At 41.0% G+C, this 19,314-nt stretch overlaps 4 protein-coding genes and 1 non-coding gene across 6 annotated transcripts; 2 read left to right on the top strand and 3 right to left on the bottom strand.

Moving 5' to 3' along the window:
• Nucleotides 1-466: 466 nt before the first annotated feature.
• Nucleotides 467-2,912, top strand: LOC101473490 (uncharacterized). The gene is made up of 2 exons (XM_004545361.5): nucleotides 467-603; nucleotides 1,353-2,912. Exons 1-2 carry the CDS (start codon nucleotides 482-484, stop codon nucleotides 2,581-2,583), a joined length of 1,353 nt encoding a protein of 450 aa, XP_004545418.3. The 5' UTR covers nucleotides 467-481; the 3' UTR covers nucleotides 2,584-2,912.
• Nucleotides 2,913-5,106: 2,194 nt separating this feature from the next.
• On the top strand, nucleotides 5,107-8,010 carry cnpy2 (canopy FGF signaling regulator 2). Its single transcript, XM_004545029.3, has 6 exons — nucleotides 5,107-5,261; nucleotides 5,438-5,544; nucleotides 5,646-5,761; nucleotides 5,971-6,168; nucleotides 6,268-6,364; nucleotides 6,475-8,010. The coding sequence occupies exons 2-6, from the start codon at nucleotides 5,445-5,447 to the stop codon at nucleotides 6,516-6,518; spliced, it is 555 nt and encodes a 184-aa protein (XP_004545086.2). The 5' UTR covers nucleotides 5,107-5,261; nucleotides 5,438-5,444; the 3' UTR covers nucleotides 6,519-8,010.
• Nucleotides 8,011-8,457: 447 nt separating this feature from the next.
• LOC143418611 (uncharacterized) lies at nucleotides 8,458-13,884 on the bottom strand. The gene is made up of 3 exons (XM_076883950.1): nucleotides 13,781-13,884; nucleotides 13,583-13,699; nucleotides 8,458-13,243 (listed from the first exon to the last, which is right to left on the bottom strand). Exons 2-3 carry the CDS (start codon nucleotides 13,666-13,668, stop codon nucleotides 9,109-9,111), a joined length of 4,221 nt encoding a protein of 1,406 aa, XP_076740065.1. The 5' UTR covers nucleotides 13,669-13,699; nucleotides 13,781-13,884; the 3' UTR covers nucleotides 8,458-9,108.
• A 2,165-nt stretch (nucleotides 13,885-16,049) lies between these two features.
• eef1akmt3 (EEF1A lysine methyltransferase 3) lies at nucleotides 16,050-18,374 on the bottom strand. Of its 2 annotated transcripts, none has more exons than XM_004545031.5 (3): nucleotides 18,152-18,374; nucleotides 17,941-18,052; nucleotides 16,050-16,638 (listed from the first exon to the last, which is right to left on the bottom strand). In XM_004545031.5, exons 1-3 carry the CDS (start codon nucleotides 18,311-18,313, stop codon nucleotides 16,241-16,243), a joined length of 672 nt encoding a protein of 223 aa, XP_004545088.1. In that variant the 5' UTR covers nucleotides 18,314-18,374; the 3' UTR covers nucleotides 16,050-16,240. The 2 variants fall into 2 exon arrangements, with proteins under 2 accessions (XP_004545088.1, XP_012772925.1); XM_012917471.3 differs by having other exon boundaries at nucleotides 16,505-16,594.
• Nucleotides 17,600-17,672, bottom strand: trnaf-gaa (transfer RNA phenylalanine (anticodon GAA)). The gene has a single exon. It is a non-coding gene; the product is annotated as a tRNA-Phe (tRNA).
• Nucleotides 18,375-19,314: the final 940 nt, after the last annotated feature.

The raw sequence follows: 19,314 nt of genomic DNA, 5'->3' as shown, positions 1-19,314 counted from the left end.
AAGTTATTAGATTTGTGAACGTGTTTCCAGTATGTTCCGAGAGTAACTTATAACTTATTACAAGTAAAAAATTAAGTGTTTATTGATTTTTATTTTATTTTTAAATCTTTTACATAGTTTGCTGTCTGACAAGAAAAAAAACTAACATTAGTATCAGTTGCTCATTATTCTGGTGGTCTGCATTTGGTTTTATAGGAAAAGAGTAGGAAGAAAAAACAAATAAAATCAGTGCTTTTGTTCAGTCTTACTGTCCAAAACCACCAGCCAGTTGTTTAAGGACAAATTTAATGTGTGAGAAAAAGAAGTGCAAGTCTCAGTTTTTTTTTTGCATGATAAAGAAATGTTGCTGCATTACATAAATAAAAATGTACCAGCATGAATAAATTAATGTTTAATATTACAGATTATTAAAATTAAATAAAAATCTATCGTTAAGTGATGACGTAATTTCCGTTTCCGGATCCAAACACCCGTGTTCAACATGCCGCAGTGCTGTGTTCCTTTTTGTTTTAACTATTCTGGATCAAAAAAAAACACGAATTTGTCATTTCACCGCTTTCCTTGTGACGAGAAAGAGAAGCAGAAGTGGCTGCACGCGATAAGGTACGTTACAATTCCAAAGTGAATGAATAAACTTGTAAGATGAACGCAAGTGTGGTTTTACTTTAGTTAGCTAATATAGCTAGCGTTGAACAACTAAAACCCGCTAATAAAAAAACCATCCTACTTTGGCACACCGTCCTACCGTACCGTTTATGAACATTTCTGCTCTCACACAATAATTCCAGCAATTATGCAATTAATTTTACCCGTCAAATTATACTTCTAGCTCATATTCACAAACAGGACTGTTTGCCACTTAATTTTGTGTTGTGCGCATGCGCAGAAACAACCGGTAGGACGGATTCCCAGAACATCCTGGCTTCTACGAATTTTACATAGGCTATGGATTTTATCATGTTTTCTTATTACGAAGATATCAACGCGGTTTGGATGTCATTTTTATTTCTCTAAGCAAAGATTGAAAGCTATGGGTCAATTTGCCATAACTACACAGCTTTCTACTCTTGGAGGATTAAAAATGACACATGAAAAGCGATCATGTCTTCATAGTAAGAACACCCACTAAAATCCATAGCCTACGTGAGAGTTAATGACCAAAACAGAGACTTAACTACCAAATGGTTAGCTATATGTGTCAGCATTTATCTTTCTGGTAAGCTTAAAAGCCAATAATACACAAAAAAAAAGTTGTGTAAGATTATACTAATTACGGTCACTGTTAAACATAAGTAACAAAGGGCTACCATGTGATGAATAATTTCTCTCTCCCTTTTTAAACACTTCTACAGCCGTCTTAACTTCACCCCAAACTGCAACTCAAGAGTCTGCAGCTGGCATTTCCCTGAAGGAAAAGCTGCGGGGCCAACAAGATTTGCATGGAACGAGGAGTCTTTTCACTTCTCAGATGAAGAAAAACACCCTGTGCATAAAAAGAAAAAAGAACAGGTCCCAGCTAGTGGTGAAAATGAGTGTGAAAGATCAGATGAGCTACATCACTCCAACAATGCAGATACACAGACAGCTACTGCAAGCTCCTCAAGTTCTTCCAACAGTCTTGTGGTGCTTGAGATTGAGAATGATATGCTAAGACAAGAGAATGAAAAGCTAAAAAAACAATTGGAGAAACAGAAGCAGACGTTCTCATTCAGTCAAATATCTGACAATCCTGAAAGAGTCCAGTACTATACTGGATTGCCCGATACTGCTACTGTCCTGTTTTTAGAATCCCTTCTTTCCAAATTTGAGCTCAAATATCATTCTGGTTGGACTGTCCAAATGTTGCCCATAGTGGACCAGTTATTACTAACCCTAATGAAGCTCAAACTTGATTGTGGCCATGTAGACCTTGCAACAAGGTTTACCTGCAGCACAGCCACAGTAACTAACATTTTCACAACAATTGTTAGTGCACTGCACGACATTTTGTATGTTGGCATGTTGGAAAAAAACGTTGCCTCGAGAGCCAAGAATCAGACATCGCTGCCGGATTGCTTCCAGCCATTTCCTAACTGCAGGATTGTGCTTGACTGCACAGAAGTTTCTGTTTCTGGCAGAGAGAGTCGTGACACACAAAGTTGTTTGTATAGCCAACGCAAAGGACGGATCATACTCAAGGCTCTAATTGGTGTGGCTCCAAATGGTGTAATAACCTTTGCAAGCAACTTGTACAGTGGAAAAACCTCAGATAAGGCGATAACAGCTGACTGTGGAGTACTGCGACATTTACAACCAGGTGACATGGTCATTGCAGGTAAGGACTTCACAATTCAGGACATCCTCCCAGAGGGGGTCTCGCTGAACATTCCGTCTGTCAGCGGACAGTTCGCACAGCAGGAAGTGAACAATAACAGGCTGATCTCCTCTGCAAGAGCACATGTAGCACATTCCATTCAAAGACTGAAACGTTTCTCAATTTTGAATCTCGTCCCACATCAGTACAAAAAAAATATTAATAAGATACTGAAAGTATGTGTGTGTCTTACAAATTTACAGACACCCGTTATCCATGAAACTGAATGAATTAGACCAGTGAAAGTGCAGAGGCAAAATTACATGGTGTCACTGTCTAACTACTTGTGGACCCGACAGTACAACTGTTGAATATGTTTATTCTTATTGTTTGTACCTTTTTAAGTATTTTGGATTGTTTTGTGGATATAGTCAGGATGTTACATCATTTTTAGTTGCATAGTTTAAAGTTGAAAATTCTCAGTTGTAATTGGTAAAATGTTTAATTTTACTCTAAGTGGTTTTTGTTTCATCAGTGGCTTGTTATATTGTTCATTTCATTCCAGCTTCCTGATTACTGCCTAGTTGTTTTGCTGAACATTTTCATTAAAAATAAGGAATACAAGATAAATGTGTTACTCTTTATTTTCAGAAACAGTTTTTGTACAAAACATTTTCTTGTTAAAATCAAAACTTAATTTTAATAATTTATCTGAATATAATTACAAATGTACAATTTACAAATATTTATAATTTATTTAAAAATGAACTGAAAACTGCTGGACCGATGCATCGCTTGTGCAGATATGAATTCATAGCTGCGATAGACGGTTGGGTAAAAGAACATTTCTAAAGTTTCAGTGTTAACAGCCCAAGTTTGTTCTCTATCAACAGGCAAGATTACAAAGTCACATGGAGTCCAACCAATAAAGTGACAGCTGTTGGTCCCCTGTGAGATGTAGATAGTTGTGATGCTTTTTTAATACCAGGGAACCACTTGCCTCATCCAGCTGTAGGAAAAAGTCCTTCCTTTCTACAGCCTGCAAGACAGTTTTGGTTCTGGCTGACCATGGGCATTTCACCTCAATCGTGCAGTCATCAGAGATTGTCCCATCTGGAGAACTGCCAAGCAGGCCACTGTTGGTTAAAAACAGTCCCCTCTCAACAACTGCACCAGTACAGTCAGTGTACAGCTGCCTTTGGGGATGAGACTATTACTTAGTTATAAATGCATTATTAGAAGCACAGACCCCTTTTTACTGACAGCCTACTTTAGATCCTTCTGTCAGGTTGTACTGGCCAAGCAGAGTCTTAAATAAGGAATGGTATGAGCTCTGCTGGACTACACCTAAGTTGCTGGCCATGATTCTCTTCTTGCGATATGCTGCCCTTTCATTAAGAAATACAAATTAAGAGAGATGGTTCACTCAAATTTCTTGCTTAACACCTAACAGAATTAATTTCAAGGCCCCCCCCCCCTTTTTTTTTTTTTTTTTTTTAACCACAATACGTTCTCTGTTTGCCCAACTGTTGCTTCCTCAACCTGTTTCTTCTCTTACGCAGTCACGGTGAGTTATGCCAGTACATAGCAAGCCTTGTCTTCTGCTTGGCAAAACTCAGGTTCCTCAGCAATCCATCAAATGTCTTGGCTGGTAAAATCTAGATTTAAAGCAAAAGGAAAAACAAATACAATGTGAAAAGTTTTTAATGGGACCAAGAATGTTTGACCACAGAGTAGAAAAAGTAGAGTATACAAAATACATATAAAATTAAAGTGGGGATAGTGAAGACAGACAGTCTGATGTCTGTAGTTTACAAGAGTTTACATACACGTATAATTTATACTATGTATTAAGGTAAATATCAAATTACCTTATGGCCTTCTGGACTTATTTAGGAGTATTCACTTAAAGCACACGTTTGACATTTTTTGATGAAGACTACATGTGTGTCTCAATATAAAACACAATGCTTTACATAAAATTAAGAGAATAATTACAACAAAGACAGAATTTTAAATAATGACCGACCTTGTGTAGTTGATGGCGTCATCTCAGCAATTTCTTTTGCTTTCACACATGTTCCACCTAAATCAACATTGCGATATAATGGCACTTATCTTTGCCAATCAGACACTCACGGGAGCTGAACCTCACTGACTGACCCTCAACATGCACCCATATTGAAAGCAAATTAATGCTTACCCCAAACATTCTAACAAACACCAGAAGTGCTGCTGTGTGTACCAGTACCCCTGTAGCTAGCCAATGGGCAGGAAGATAATCTCAACTAGGCTAACATAACTAACTCTCCAAAATCTCCCTGTTTTGTAGATTTCCATCTTGGTTTACTTCCACTGTTATAGCAGTGCTGTATGCATGCGTGTTTTATGAAATGCATCAGCCAGTACAGGACATATCATGTTTAATCATCCGTTAGCTAGCTTACTCCTAACCCATCGTTGTTTATTCAAGAGCATTTGGACCCGGAAATGTCAGCTATGTCACCCGTAACATCAGACTTAACAAGCAGATTGTAACCAGTAAAAAAAAAAAAAAAAATAGGAATTTTATTGGGTTTTAATTGTTATTGTTTATCTATTAATTAAATACTTTGGCATAGTATGTATGGCATTGATGGAAGTCAAAACAGCAGGACAAGCTGTAAAACTTCTGAAAACATAGTTAAATGTCAAAAATATAACACTTCCTTCATATATTCCAAAAACCTCCAGATAGGAGTCTACCGGGCCGATTTTGGGCCCCGGGCCTTATGTTTGACACTCTTGCTCCAACACAAATGACCCTGGCTGCAGAGGGAGCCAGCAGGGATCTTCCCGCCCACGTGGGGGCGCTGCACGAGCTGTCTCGCGCTCCACGTACCCGGTTGCTACGTCACCACATTTCACCGAATACGATGCAACAGCGTGGAAAAGCGTAAAGGTGTTCTCCTGGCGGCCCACAGAAACAGTAAGTTGAATGAAAAGTGGAATAAAGTGCATCTCTGCGTCAGTATTAGTAACCCGGCTGCTGAGCTGCAGAGGGTTTTATAGCAAACGGTGGCTGAGAGCCTTCCGGCCGACTTACTTGAATGTTTTTGTTTTTTTGTTTGTTTTCCTGTGTGATGCTAAAATGTGCGCGTTTAGAGGCAAAATGAGGGAAGCTGCTCTCCTGCTCACACACTGCCTGCTTGTGTGTCTCCTCCTGAGCTCCAGCCAGGCGGCCAGACAAGGACAGGACCTCAGATGTGGAGGTGAGTAACCGATTTGACGCGCAGCCTCGGCCGCACGCACAAAGAAAAGTCCTAATGTAATCGGTGTCTGACCTCTGCTGCACCTCCCCTCCCCTCCTCAGCCTGCAGGGCTCTGGTAGACGAGATGGAGTGGGCCATTTCCCAGATAGACCCGAAGAAAATGATCCAGACGGGATCTTTCAGGATCAATCCAGATGGGAGTCAGTCCATCAGAGAGGTGAGGCTGCAGTAGCATAGCCACGTTGTAGTCTGGGTTCAGCCCCCACTGTAGACTGCATCATAAGTACACAGTGTTGACCACAAAACAGGGCCATACTTTTATAGAAAGCATTGCCTGCCTCTGAAGGTCATTATCTCATTTTAAAGATATCAGTTAGTTTCAGTGGGTTGGCAATAAAAAGAACTTCTGAACTCTGACACCACCAGGTTCCTCTGGCACGCTCAGAAGGAAACCTCCTGGAGCTCATGGAGAGCATATGCGAGAGGATGGGGGACTACGGCGAGCGCACGGATCCCTCCACAAACAGGAAATCGTACGTCAGGATCAAGTCTCGGAGCGGCGAGGCCATGGACCTGTTGGAGGCCTCGCTGGATTCAAGGGTTACAGCCAGCATGAAGTTTGCGGTGAGTATAGTTTTTCCCGCTTAGACCTCCAGCACACCCCAAGGAGGAGCACAAAAAAAAGGATGTGGTTTAAGTGTGTATTTTTCCTTTTTTGTTCAGTGTGAAACAATAGTGGAACAGCACGAGGATGAAATCATCGAATTCTTCGCTCACGAAACGGACAACGTTAAAGACAAACTGTGCAGCAAAAGGACAGGTAGGTTGAGGCCAAATGCATCAAAATGCAAACATTTCTTTCTGTTCTGATGTTCCCCATGCGTTCAGCTGTTAATTCACCGTGTTGTTTCTGTGCTGTGTGTCCCGCAGACCTCTGTGACCACGCTCTAAAAATGACCCATGATGAGCTTTGATATCCTCTCACCATAGCGACTGTCTCTCCTCAGCTCAAATGGAGACTTCTGGGTGCTGTAGTGTTTTCTATTGCCACTTATCACCTGTTTGTGTCAGGGCAGTGGGACAATCTGTATAAAAATCCTTATGATAAGAAATAAAAACAAAAAGCATTACTCCTGTGATCATGGACACTTTGAGGACTACTCTGCTACTCTTTTTTTTTTTTTTTTTTTTTTTCCCTTTTGGGGAGTAATATCTCATTTTATGTGACACTGTAAGTTATTAAAAAGGCTCTTATTGGTCTCTGGATATAAACTGTGAAACTGTAAAAATGAATTTGGACTTTATGCGGAGGCTAAATTTGGTTGGGTGGTCCTTCGAGCCCTCATTCACGCATGATGGAAAAATTCCTGAGGTCGAATCAAAGTGATGCTGAAAGAAGTTGGCCTGCTCTTGAATTACACCGCTATATAATGATAAGTGTGACTTTCAAGTTCAAGCTTTAGAAGAGTTTTTTCATGCTCGTCAGTATTTATTTAACTGCCCATGATCACAGGATTAACTGATACCAGCTTGATTCTCCTTCTTATATTCCCCCATGAGATACTCGTTCAGGTAAAACGAAAAGTTGAGGGCCTCGGTTTTAAAAGTACATCGTGTAAAAATAACTTCAGATAGGGTTTCAGTGTAGTTCGAACGATAACGTGCCTTCATCACCAAACAAAATTTCCCAGGTAGTTTACCCCCTCCAACAGCAGCGACGTGCTCTCAGCAGTATGCTTTATTTATCCTAAATAAATTTGGCTAAAAGACTCATGTTCCTAAACTGTTGGATTATAACCAGAAATGTCTTCAGGTGTTAAAGTGCTTAGTACACAACATTTGCACAATTAGTATCCACATTCCTGTGCATTAATTTACTGTTTAACCTCCAGTGACTTTAAAACACTCCTACTGCTAAATAAACTGCCTGCATCTTCTCAAGTTAAACCTCTCACATGCTGCTGACAGAGCACAACAATTATCCTCACATGTTGGAGCCTAAACTCGCGCACACAAAACTTCTTTGCTCATTATTTCACATTACCTCCGAGTTAAACACTACCGAAACCAGCTGCGATTTACTTGAGCTCGAGAATCGAGATTGTAGCAAAGTTTAGATTTCCTGGCTTTGTAATAAAACTGACCTCCTGCGTAACCCCACCAGAGTGTGCTGTAGGCAGCAGTGCGAGCACACCAGTACAGCCACAGTAGAAAGATCAGGAAGTATTTTTGGTGTTATTGTGTGAAAATGAATTTTCCGTTTTGTGATCATTCTCCTGAGATGTCTTTTTAATATAAAATTTGTACATTTTCTGACTCTGCTTTGTCTTCAGTCAATGGAAATGTTTGGTTTTGTTTGTTTTTCTTAATAACATCAGCACTACTCGATCCTTCCAACATCTACTTTGTTTCAAGGATGATCTTATCCTTAATTTTCTCTTGAATTTTGATGATAATCATCTGTTTGACTCCATATAATCCACATACAGTTTGAGCTTAAATAGTGTTGAAATTTGGGAACACACAATTAACCATAAAAGCAGTTCCTGAACTATTTGTCTTTTTTGTTTTTGTTTTAAAAGCAGCTATTATTATTTAAAGTTTTGATGCCTATAATTACAAAAAACCCACACAGACACACTTTTAAATGTAGTTTCAGTGACTGCCAGTCTAAAACCTGTTTGTCTTTATCAGGTTCTAACTACATCAGAGATTTGTGTCTCCTCCCGGGATCAGCACTTGCTAACATGTATGTTAACTATTACACAAAATGTAAAACGAATATTTAACAATTAGTGGTTAAAAATGGCTCCGGTAAATATCCTTGGAATATAAACCTGAATAAAGATCATGAAAGATTTTTTGACCTGGGGAAAAAAGTAATCAGTCGATCCATTTAGCAGCTGTTTCAGAAATTTTATTCATATCACACAATCATACTTCACAAGTTTGTCTAGTTGCAGTAAACATGCAAAGGTTTGAATTTATTTATGATTTTGTAACTCTAGAAAAGTATTTTTTTTTCATCCCATTTCAGGAAGGAAAAGTTCTTCTCCTCTTCGCTGTCTTCCATTAAAGATCTGCGAAATCTTTAAAGGAAACAATCTGAACATGTTAGTTTTTTATGCACTCCAGTGTCTATTTACATTCAATACACACCTCTGTTATGACTCTATTATTACCATAAAACCACTCCTTTTAAATCACCAAATATTACCGTCTTTGCTTATGACTATTTTCATTATCTCACAACTGCACAAAGCCATGGAAATAGAAACAGACAAGGAAAAGTACAATAAAATGTACTAATCGTTTAAAGGTAAACTGTAGTAAAATAGCCTAAATAAAGAGCTTTTAAATATTATTGTCAAATAGAGAAGTCTCTGTAACAGTGGTCCTTTTTGCTCCTCAGACATCCAAGCTAAAATCTCCAAGCTGATGTCGAAATAAAGAAAAAAACCCATCTGTTTCTGAAAATATGTGCTGTGAAGTGCCATGGAAATACGGATTCATGTTTGAGTGTTTAACACACTGGACCAGCTCTTTGATTACCGTACTGTCATGTCAGAGCTCTATAACCTCACACTCGACCTCCTTTTCCATGATCTCTGGTGCACACTCCGAACTCAAAAAAGGCTCATTTATGTCTGCCTCATCTTCCTCCTCCTCTTCTCCTCCCTCAGCCTCGACGTTTACTTCACTAGAGTAATGCAGCTCTGCTTCAGCTGTCTTAAACACCTCGCTCTCCTTCTCGGTTCTTTGCTCCATCTCTGCGTCACGTGCTGCTTCCTCCGCCTCGTTCTCATCTGCTCCAATAACAGTGTCGCCAGAGCCGTGGCTGCTGGTGCTGCTGCAGGACAGTGTGTCTTCCTCTATGTCTCCTCGTACCTCTTTGTGATCATGCTGGATGTCTCCCACCTCTGCACACTCCTCTGAAACCTGTTGCTCGACTTCATCAAAAGCAGTCTTTTCAGAGGTCGTGTCTGCTGCCACATTGTGGGATCCTAAGTTCTCTGGATCCCACAACTCGGTCACCTCTTCCTCTTCATTCTCGGAGTCAGGTGCTGTGTGCTTTCTAATGCGATTTACCACATCCCACAGCGATTTTGGATACTGTAACGCTTGTTTGTGTGCCTCAGATTGGAGAAAGTCAGGGGATAGAGTAAAACTTTCCTCTTCGTAAGGAGGAGTAGAGCTGGGAGGCAGTACAGGGGGTGATTCAGAGAAAGAGGAGGGTGAAGCCTCTGGGGAAACTGGAGGAGGGAGAGTTTCGGGGATGGCACCAGTAGCAGCAGTGTCAGGATGTAAGGGTGAAGTATCCAAAAGACAAACACACTCGCACTCAAACGTTGACTGATGAGGAGAGGGAAGCTGAGGGAGGAAGAGCTCATCTAAAGGTAACAGAGACACCTCACAGTCTGCAGCCAAGGGAGGAGAAGAATTAGACAGATCAGTCTGTGGGTCAACATCCTGCAAAATTTCAATCTGTGTTTCACTTTGAGAGTCTGAAGAGTTGTTTTTGCACAATATCTGTTCCCTAATCTCTACAGTAAGTTCATCTGAGTTTGTCTGTAACTCATTTTCAGTCATGTGACTCTCTTTTATACAAAAAACATCCTCATCTTGGCCACAATCAAGTTGTTGAAGGACTTCGGCCTCTGTTTGACCTGCATTTTCCTCACATTCTTCATCTACTTCAGACGACTCTGCTGGAAGGCCTGCTTCAGGTTGTTCTTCACTCACATGACTCTCCTTTAAGCACAAAACACCCTCCGTTTGGACACTTTCAAGATTTTGCTGCAAACTGTTGATGTCGTTTTCTTCCAAAGGCTTGATCGACTCCTCGTCAGCTCGATTATTTTGTTGCTCATCATTGACGCAGGCATCATCATCCAGTTGACCACATTCATGCTGTTCCTGTGACATCAGCACCTCCGGCTCATTAATGAGGTCACTTTGAGTTACATGTAATGTTTGTGCCTCTTCCTCCTCTGGGCGAGATGTTTCTACAGCTGGTTGATCAGTTAAAACAAGAGGAGGAAGAAGACACTGGGAATCTGCGTGGGGACTGGATAGTGAGGAAGACTCACCATCCAGTGAAAAAGATGGCAGCTGTTGCAAAGGAGAAGGGGATGAAGTTGCAGGAGGAAGTGCAATATCTGCAGTATTAAGAGCAGCCGACTCAGGATCAGGCTCTGCCTCTGCGTTTGACTCTGAGATATTTGAGGGAGAATGATGATCAGAAGGTATTAGTGAAAGAAGGTCAGAGGGTTTAGGAGGCTGAGTCTCACGATCGTCTTCCCGACCATGTTCACTTGTACCCTTTTCATCAGTGGATTCAAGCAGGGCATCCTCAGTCTTTTCAGTTTCACTTAAAGTTTTGTTGCCTGTTTCGAGCGGGACATCTGTGTCACTCCTTTCATGCCTGTCTGATGCTTGGTCCTGAGATCCCATAAAGTCACCACCATCTTCACTTGCTACCTGATCTCTGGAGTCACTGTGGTCGTTTAAAGTTACGCTGTCCTTGGTTTGGTGATCCTCCAAGGGATTCTGGTACGGTTCGTCCTCTGCTGCGTCCTCTGGAGTTTGTTTAAAAGCGTCTTCAGTATCTGTTTTAAGTGGAGAAGGCTCACCCCCCTCATCCTGGTCCTCTGCAGACGACTTGACCAATGGCATGCCAGTTTCAGGTTCAGTGATGCAGTCGTGTAGAGGGATCCCTAGTATACGTTCTGCACGCGCCTCTAAGGTTTCTCTTTCAGAAACATGAGATGACAGTAAGCAAGGCAAAGAGATTAAACTTTCTTGTTTGCCTTCCTCTTCCTCCAAAAGTGTTGAGTCCACATCGGTCTCGGGTTTTTCAGTCTTGCAGGAGGAGGCTTCTTCTGTGCTTTCATCAGTTGTGACATCTTGATTTAGCTGAAAGTTTAGTTCAGGAGAAATATTCACTTGAGCATCGAGCTGACTCTCTTCAGCGAGTGCTGCAGTGCTTAAAAAGTGAACCCGCTCTTTTGTAGGCGAAGGAATCTGTTCCATTTTCACAACAACGCAGGTTGTGTCGACAACCAGCATGCTTTTAATGTCCTCAGCATTCTCCTGGTTGTCCAGCTGCATTACTTCAGTATCTACTGGAGGACTGCTTACATTAACACAATCGTCTGACAGTTTATCCTCACGGTTTCCTTTCAAACAGCATGTGGGGGGACTCTCAGTTTCAGCTTTGCTTGTGAAACTAGGCTCCCTCCATGAAGGATATTTTATTGACACCGGCTGCACTGACTGACCTCCCTGTCTGCAGACATCATTTGCATTTTCTTTTTGGGGGGGAACAACATCGGCCTGTGCTTTCTTTGCTTGATTATTTTCAACCATGTCCTTCTCTGTGCAGGGTGGCGTCTCCCTCTGTTTCCTTCCAGCACCGTTGTCTGACTGCTCTGTGAGAGTTGGCGATTTGAAGTCCACTTCGTCTGGAAGTTTTTGAGTAGCCTCAGTCGTGGCTCCCAGAAGTTTAGAAGCCTCTCTTACGTCTGTGTGTTCAATGTTCATTTTGGAGGTGCAAACGGGCAGAGATGGGGTCTCGGTGGGGCCGGCTATTCGAGAAACCAAACAGAATATTGTCATCCCTCCTGTCTTTTTGCTTAGCCTGAATTTCCTTCCTTCTATGACCTTTGAGGAGGTTTCCCTGTTTATTTCTGAATTCTGAAACACTTGTGGATGTTGCAGATGCAGTGTGCCATCATCCTGTATGAGTGTCTGCTGGACACTGATGGGGCAAACCGCCTGTAAAGCATCTGCTTCAAATCTTTGGCGTTTCAATCCTTCAAACTTTGGGCAGGTTTTACTTTCACACAAATTTGTCAGTTCTTCTTTTTCTCCCTTGCTCTTATCTTGCAGCTCTGCAGACACATGCTGCTTTCTGCGTGTGGGCTGCGAGTAGCAGTGTTGCTTCTTGGTGTCCTGCTCCCAGACCGTGTCACTGCTGTGTGTCACAGGTGAAGGTTTATGTGGGCTGTTGTAGGGAGGAGGAGCAATATAGCCAGGAGGTTGGTTATATATCTTCCTTTGGTAGCTTGCATTTTCCTTCATGTCCAGCACGTTGCTTGCGTCAGGAGCAGGAGCTTGTGATGGATAGTAGGTGGGAGTTTGCTGTCTGCCTCCTCTGTCCCACATTCCAGGTTGTTTGACATGTTGGGGATCCAAACCTATCCTGGTGCTCTCCACCAGCCCCTGAGAGGCTCCCCTTAATTCTGCTTCTATACGCCTTCTTCTTGGCAGGGAGTGACTGTAGCGAGCCGCCCAGGCCTCCAGCTCTCGATAGCTGCTGTCGCTCCTCTTGGTAGAAACTTCTCTGTTGTAGCGGACAGGGCTACAGGTGTCCCACCTCCTCTGCCACCCCTCCCTTAGAAATCCTCTCTCATGATCCCTCACGGGTCGATGGGTTGCTTTCCACTCTCTGTCTCTGGCTTCTTGGAGCTGGTACTCTCCCAGATCTTGGTGGTGCTGAGTGTGGCGTCGCAGAATGAAAGGGAAATGGGAAGAAGGAGGAGGGGCACTGAGCTCTGGGTCTGTCCAGTTGGTGTACTCTTGTAGAGCTCCTGCTGATCTTGATCCTGGTACAGTCCAGTATGTGGACTCCCTGCTTTGATCCTGCTGCTCACCATAGTACAGTGGATAATGGGTTGGCTGATGTCTGTCGTGATAGCTGGGAGTAGAATAGTAGAGAAATGATAGCAAAATTTAGCAAGATTACATAATTTCACAGACCATTTTAAATTAGTCTACATGGTTACATTTAATAGATAACACAAAACGTTCTGCAGGATTATGTGGAACAATATTCCCATCTTTTCAGAGCTTTTTGCAGAGTGTCAGAGGTAGTGGAGAGCTGGATAATCTTGGAGAGAGCAGGCAAAGCAAATACTTTGTGTCAGCCGGAAGTTAACTATCATTTTTGTGCACCTCAAATGTAAACTTGCCAAACAAGCAGTGATAAATGCAAAGATTATACTGGCCCAAGCAATTTTCATAGCATCCAACTCACTTCTGTGTATAGTTTCTCCCAGGAACGGTACCATATTTGGAGTACAGATTGGACTGCCCCTGATTCTCAGGCCAGAACTCCATCATTTGGTCTCATCCACAGATCTGAAGCATGAAACTTAAAAAACAAAAAACAACTTAAAAATGCATTTACTTAGATCGCCTTAAATGAAAGGATTAAAAGCATGTAAACACGTACCTCCAGCTACTGTTTTGAAATTCTTGTCCTGGCTGCTCATGAGTGACACAAGGTCTAATGAAGTCCAAACAGGACAACTTGTTTTAAGAGGACAGTGGTTTCCAGCACCCCCTCCCACTCTTCTACCACACACACACACACACACACACACACACACACACACACACACACACACACACACACACACACACACACACACACACACACACACACACACACACCATTGCCACTGAAAGCCCGTCCTCTTTTCATCCAGCCAACACACAGTTTAAATACCACTGAGGAAGTTTTTAATCAGCTGCTTTAGAAGAACTAGAATCTCTGGCTCAATCATTTTCTCTCTAAACTCACTCAAATTTAAAGGGAAGGCAAAGTGTGCGTCACAATTTTCAAAAGTGTCTTTAATTAACATGTATTTGGGTGTAAAGCTTGTAAAATTTAATGCTATTGCTTCACAAATTGAATACAAGCATCAGGTTAAAATACTTTTAATATTATTTTACCTTATTAACAGTGACTGACTGACAACAGCCAGTGCTGACATATAGTGGCTTCATCTACTTTTAATGAAAAATGAGGTGGACAATAAAGTTCCCATGGACTAATTCAGATCTTATGCAGATCGCACATTTTCTTATGTGTCTCTACATCATCACTTCCTTGCAGCACGCAGGTTTCTTGCAACAGTCAATATCAACCAAACCCAGCTATGTGCACAGTCGCGTGGGAGGTGCTGGGGCGTGAGGGCGAGCAGACTCTGCATGGAGATAGGGATCTGTTGTTTTGTCGGCTGAATTGTGGCACAGAGAGGGACGGGCAGCCGTTCGGCCGTCTCCCTTTTATTGAAACTCTCCAGCGTAACAAACAGGCTTTCCTTTCCTGAACAGAAAATCTGTACATCAGCAGAGTGCAGCAGAGAGGGGATGAAAGACGGGCAGACAGCAGGCTGCGGGAAGGGCGGGCTTTAACAGAATAGCTTGGAGTGAGATTTATTTTGGATTCAATAAAACCAATGTTCTATTTATTGTCAACAATCATATGTCACATGGTGAATGTTTCCATGCCCAGTTAAGACCTTCTTTATTGCAACAAAATTATACAGAAAACATGTTAATAGTAATTAAAATGACAGTAAGATACCAACAACATCCTGTCCATCCCTTCATGACAGTGTACCCATCATGCGTTATGTCACAAAACTCAAATAATCTCAAACTGGTTTCCTTAACATGATAAACAATTCAATGTATTCAAATAACTGCCAAGGTCTCCAGACCTCAATCTAATAGAGAGGCTTTCGGATGTGGTGGAATTGGAAATTCACATCATGGAGGCCAACAAATCTGCAGCCACTGTGTGATGCTATCATGTTAATGTGGACCCAAATCTCTGAGGACTGTTTCCAGCACCCTGTTCGTAAAACAAAAGGGGGTCCAAGTCAGTACTAGTAAGATATACCTAATGAAGGGGGAGTGAAAGTAGGTTTTCATGAACAGATGTTGCTTTTGGAGATTTTATGGTATATGAAAGATTTTTTTATCCACTGCACTGGGAGAGAGGGATGTGATAGCTGGTTTAAAGTTTTTTTGACTTTTCTGTTATAACCATACAGAATATTCATGACTAAATCAGCAACTATTAAAATTAAAGGTGTGATAAAAATCTAAACTTAACGACAATTTAACCATTTAATACATACATTCAAACTTTTAATTACCAAAATGTCTCAAGGAAAGAATTACTCTGGCAGAAGATATTAATTCATGTCAAAATCAATAATAGTAAGCACTCTATAAACAAACATGGTTTTCAGGGATTTTAAATCTGTGACTGTTTTCAAGGTAAAGATGCTGCTGTGCACCCTGTACTGACAACATGAGAGATCAAAGTGTTTTCCAACCAGAGGATAATCAGAAATATTGAAAACAAATACGAATTTTTGAAAAAACAGTTCTGGAAACGCACCTTCAAGCTCATCTTGGTGATGCGTGACGCCTGCAGTGGGTAAAGGTTAAAAAGAAGAACTGTAACTTTAGACCTGATCTTCATCTCACGGTAAACATGGTGAAAACACTTTAGTCCAATGACTGAATTTCCAATCAGACAAAACTCAAGGCTGATTTATATAAAATCATGCTGTTTTGTCTTATAAAATGCATTCATAGTGTGTGTATGTTTGTGCTTGTATGTCATTAAAGTTCTGAAGTTCATTTTCTTCCCAAATCTCAAAAATCACAGGACACATTCTGAATACATTCGCTTTTAATTAAAGACAAATGACATGTGTAACTGTTTAGAGATAAATAAAAATAATATGATTACATTTAAATTCATTTAAAATAGCTTTAGCTTTTATAGGTTCTACAGTTAGTGGGATGTGAAACTCAAAATAATTTAAATAACAGACAAACTCATAATTTTATTTATTTATAAAAAAGCAGTAGGCCGTCCCTCCTGTCGTCACTGGCCTGTTCTTAAAGACGCCCTGTAGATATTATTGTTTTGTTTGTCGTCTCGGTGCACAAGCTCCACATTGAATCTGCTCGGTAGATGCTTCTCATAGAAAGCTGCCGTTTCGTGCTCATCTCGCATTTTGGATGAGAGATACGCTGCGGCTCCTTTACCACACAGGTGAGCTAGTGTCTCCACTAGCGGGAGGTATGTCTCTGGCAGGTAAATGATATCAGCACAGAGCACCAAGTCCCAGTCAGAGGAGAAGTTCATGTGATCCTCACCCCAGGACAGAGGGAGGACAGTGGGAGGGAGAGAAGGCCACCCGCTGGAAGGCTTGTTAGCAGAGACATTAGCATCAAGCTGTGGAAGAGCCAAAGGAAGGTCTGTGAGAGTCACCTCTGCTCCTGAAAGAAGAGGGATGAAAGCCTGATCCCACATGCTGCTGATCAAAGTCTTAAATTAAGATCAGAAGAAATTAAAAACATGAGCATGTGAAATAACAGACATGGAACAAACAACAAACTAATTGTTTGTTTTCTGTAGTCAGTTTTCTGACTACAAATTAAAAGCTACTGATGTGTAGCTGTAATCAAAACACTGCCTGCCCCCCAAAAGAGTAATGACTTGGATTTAACTAAGCTAAGAGATAGATAAGGAGCCTTCCTTTGGAGCATTATTTCTGTGATTAATATGGGCTTGCAAGAGGGTATTTAACCTTAACTGATAAGTGGGTTCTGAGTTTAAATAGAGATCACTTACACATTTGGTGAAATTTCATAACTATGTTTAATAGTTAAAGTAAAAGCATTTCTATCCGCACAATGGAGCAACTGAAAAGGGTCATGTGGTCTGATGAGTCCAGATTTGATGGCTGCAACATAATAAGAAGACAGGTGGATAAGGTGGTGCATCAACAGGCCTAGTGTCTACTGTACCAGCCAGTTTTGACAGTGTTATGATCAGGTGTTTGCTTCACTTGATCAGGATTATATTGAGTGAAAAATTAGATGAGTTGACCAGCTAAATATACTTAATGACCAGGTTTTTTTCTTCAAGGGCAAGGGCATATTCCAAGAAGACTGTATGGGCTCAGACTGTGGAAAAGTGGTGCAGGAAGCAGGAAAGATGTTTTCACAGATTCATTTACCCCTTTCAGAATGCTTTGAATAATAACAACGTGGGCATTAAAGTTAGAGGTGACCCAAAGAAGTACTGTGTGACTTTTTATTTATTGGGCTAGGAGTTTATTTGTTTTGTTTTGTTTTAATTTCCCACCAAACAATGCTTTAAAAAAATATTTATTAGAATAGCATTGCCTCTTATTGTCGGTATAGAACGAAACTGAGGGAAAACAACCTTTCACACTGCCGAAACCCGGGATCGAACCAGGGACCTTTAGATCTTCAGTCTAACGCTCTCCCAACTGAGCTATTTCGGCGACAACATCGCTGCAGGCAGGAGTTGTTATGGATTCAATCATGTTTTACACAGCAGAAAACGCTATATCTATTTATATACACAAAAAATAAACACATGAGTAAGTGAACTTGATAGTGAACACCATGTGGTTCAGAAGCAGCTGCACATGTGTGGGGGTATAATGTGACACTGAGCCACAGGAGAATCCCACTCAGAGACACATTAGTTAGTAGTTAGTTTGTATTTAATATTAGTTACACGAGTTATTTTACAAACTCCAAATTTACCCAAGCGAGCTGCCACAATACCGACCACACCGGTGCCTGCTCCGAGCTCTATGAGCCGCTTTCCCCTCAGCTCCACAGACTGATCCTCCAAGTAACGGCATAGGTGTAACGCCTGCGTGTGTACACAGACACACACATAGATTTCATCACTGCACAAAGCCCAGGTTTACGAAGATCATCTAAATAAAGTGAGTGCCTGTCTGCTCCTTACAGCCTCCCAGACCGGTGCAGCCACGCCGAGGTCCGCACCGAACAGCTGTCTGATCTTCACCTCCTCTCCCATCAGCGTGTACACGGACTCCAGAGAAAACGTTTCCGTGAACAGACAGTCATCTACAGGAAACGGGTCGTCTTCGTCCTCGGTGTGAGACATGTTTATTGGCGCTAAAGTCTATTATTGTTGGTAAGAAAACCGGATGTTCTCGATGCGGGTGGGCAGCTGCTTTTAACTTCCGGTCAAGTAATAATGTTTTGTTTTTGTCATAGACACCATAAAAATGTTGTTAAAATGTTTTAGTATTAATGTTAAATATTTTAAAATAAAATATTTATTTTATTTACTTCTTCTCATTTTTTATTTATCGCAACAGAAAAATAAAAAACATAAAATTCGTAACTTCACAAAAAAACCCACAAGAAAACTAAAGTGTTTTTTTCATGTTGTATCAAGCTAGTAGTACTATAGATGTAAGACTACGAGAGGCTTTTACTTTGAAATGTAACACGCATATGCCAAAAGAGGTGCACATCAGAGATTGCGGTCTGAAATGCAGCGGGTATAAAACAATCTTAAATATATTCAAATTATACATTATTTTTGCTTTTAAATAGTGAATTAATACTTATTATTTTATCAGATATTTCATTATTTTCATTTTTATACTTCTACATGTCAGCTTGTTGATATTGTTAAAGGAAAATAAATGTTGTTGACAGTATCATGACTGGATAATACACTACAGGATTGTTTCTTTGTTTGTTAGCTTGTTTCCTTCTCATCACGAAAAATCCTTTGGTCACTGGTCTCTAGTAAAGCTATGGCTGCATCCAGCAGTTATTTATATCATCAATTAATTCTTCTTCTTTCTTTTTTTTTCTCTTTTTAAGGCTCAGCACAGCAGATCATCTGCCTCGATCTGACCCTATCCCTGCCATCCTTCTCTGTCACACCAACCCTCTGCATATCCTTCTTTGCCACATCCACAAATAGTGAATATTCTCTGTGGACTGTCATATCCACTGTATGAAAATCTTAACATCTTATTATATTTTGTTTTATTCAGCCACTATTCCGCATACGTTTATCCAAAACATTTTCTTTCCAAGTATCCAGGATATCAGTACACTGTGCCACGGACATTAAATTAAATACCA

The sequence above is a fragment of the Maylandia zebra genome, linkage group LG5 (assembly GCF_041146795.1).
Source record: "Maylandia zebra isolate NMK-2024a linkage group LG5, Mzebra_GT3a, whole genome shotgun sequence".
NCBI lineage: Eukaryota > Metazoa > Chordata > Actinopteri > Cichliformes > Cichlidae > Maylandia > Maylandia zebra.
The sequence above is the reverse complement of the archived record's forward strand: the minus strand, read 5'-3'. Positions and strand labels throughout refer to the sequence as shown.

What these genes read in the sequence shown, in the direction of transcription:
- LOC101473490 (XM_004545361.5), top strand. Translation starts at nt 482, where the DNA reads ATGCCGCAGTGCTGTGTTCCTTTTTGTTTTAACTATTCTGGATCAAAA. An exon ending in AAGTGGCTGCACGCGATAAG is followed by an intron (nt 604 to 1,352) that starts GTACGTTACAAT and finishes ACACTTCTACAG; the next exon opens with CCGTCTTAACTTCACCCCAA.
- cnpy2 (XM_004545029.3), top strand. Translation starts at nt 5,445, where the DNA reads ATGAGGGAAGCTGCTCTCCTGCTCACACACTGCCTGCTTGTGTGTCTC. An exon ending in GGAGTCAGTCCATCAGAGAG is followed by an intron (nt 5,762 to 5,970) that starts GTGAGGCTGCAG and finishes TGACACCACCAG; the next exon opens with GTTCCTCTGGCACGCTCAGA. An exon ending in CAGCCAGCATGAAGTTTGCG is followed by an intron (nt 6,169 to 6,267) that starts GTGAGTATAGTT and finishes TTTTTTGTTCAG; the next exon opens with TGTGAAACAATAGTGGAACA.
- LOC143418611 (XM_076883950.1), bottom strand. Translation starts at nt 13,668, where the DNA reads ATGATGGAGTTCTGGCCTGAGAATCAGGGGCAGTCCAATCTGTACTCC. An exon ending in GGGAGAAACTATACACAGAA is followed by an intron (nt 13,244 to 13,582) that starts GTGAGTTGGATG and finishes TTCTACTCCCAG; the next exon opens with CTATCACGACAGACATCAGC.
- eef1akmt3 (XM_004545031.5), bottom strand. Translation starts at nt 18,313, where the DNA reads ATGTCTCACACCGAGGACGAAGACGACCCGTTTCCTGTAGATGACTGT. An exon ending in CTGCACCGGTCTGGGAGGCT is followed by an intron (nt 18,053 to 18,151) that starts GTAAGGAGCAGA and finishes GTACACACGCAG; the next exon opens with GCGTTACACCTATGCCGTTA. An exon ending in TATTGTGGCAGCTCGCTTGG is followed by an intron (nt 16,639 to 17,940) that starts GTAAATTTGGAG and finishes CTCTTCTTTCAG; the next exon opens with GAGCAGAGGTGACTCTCACA.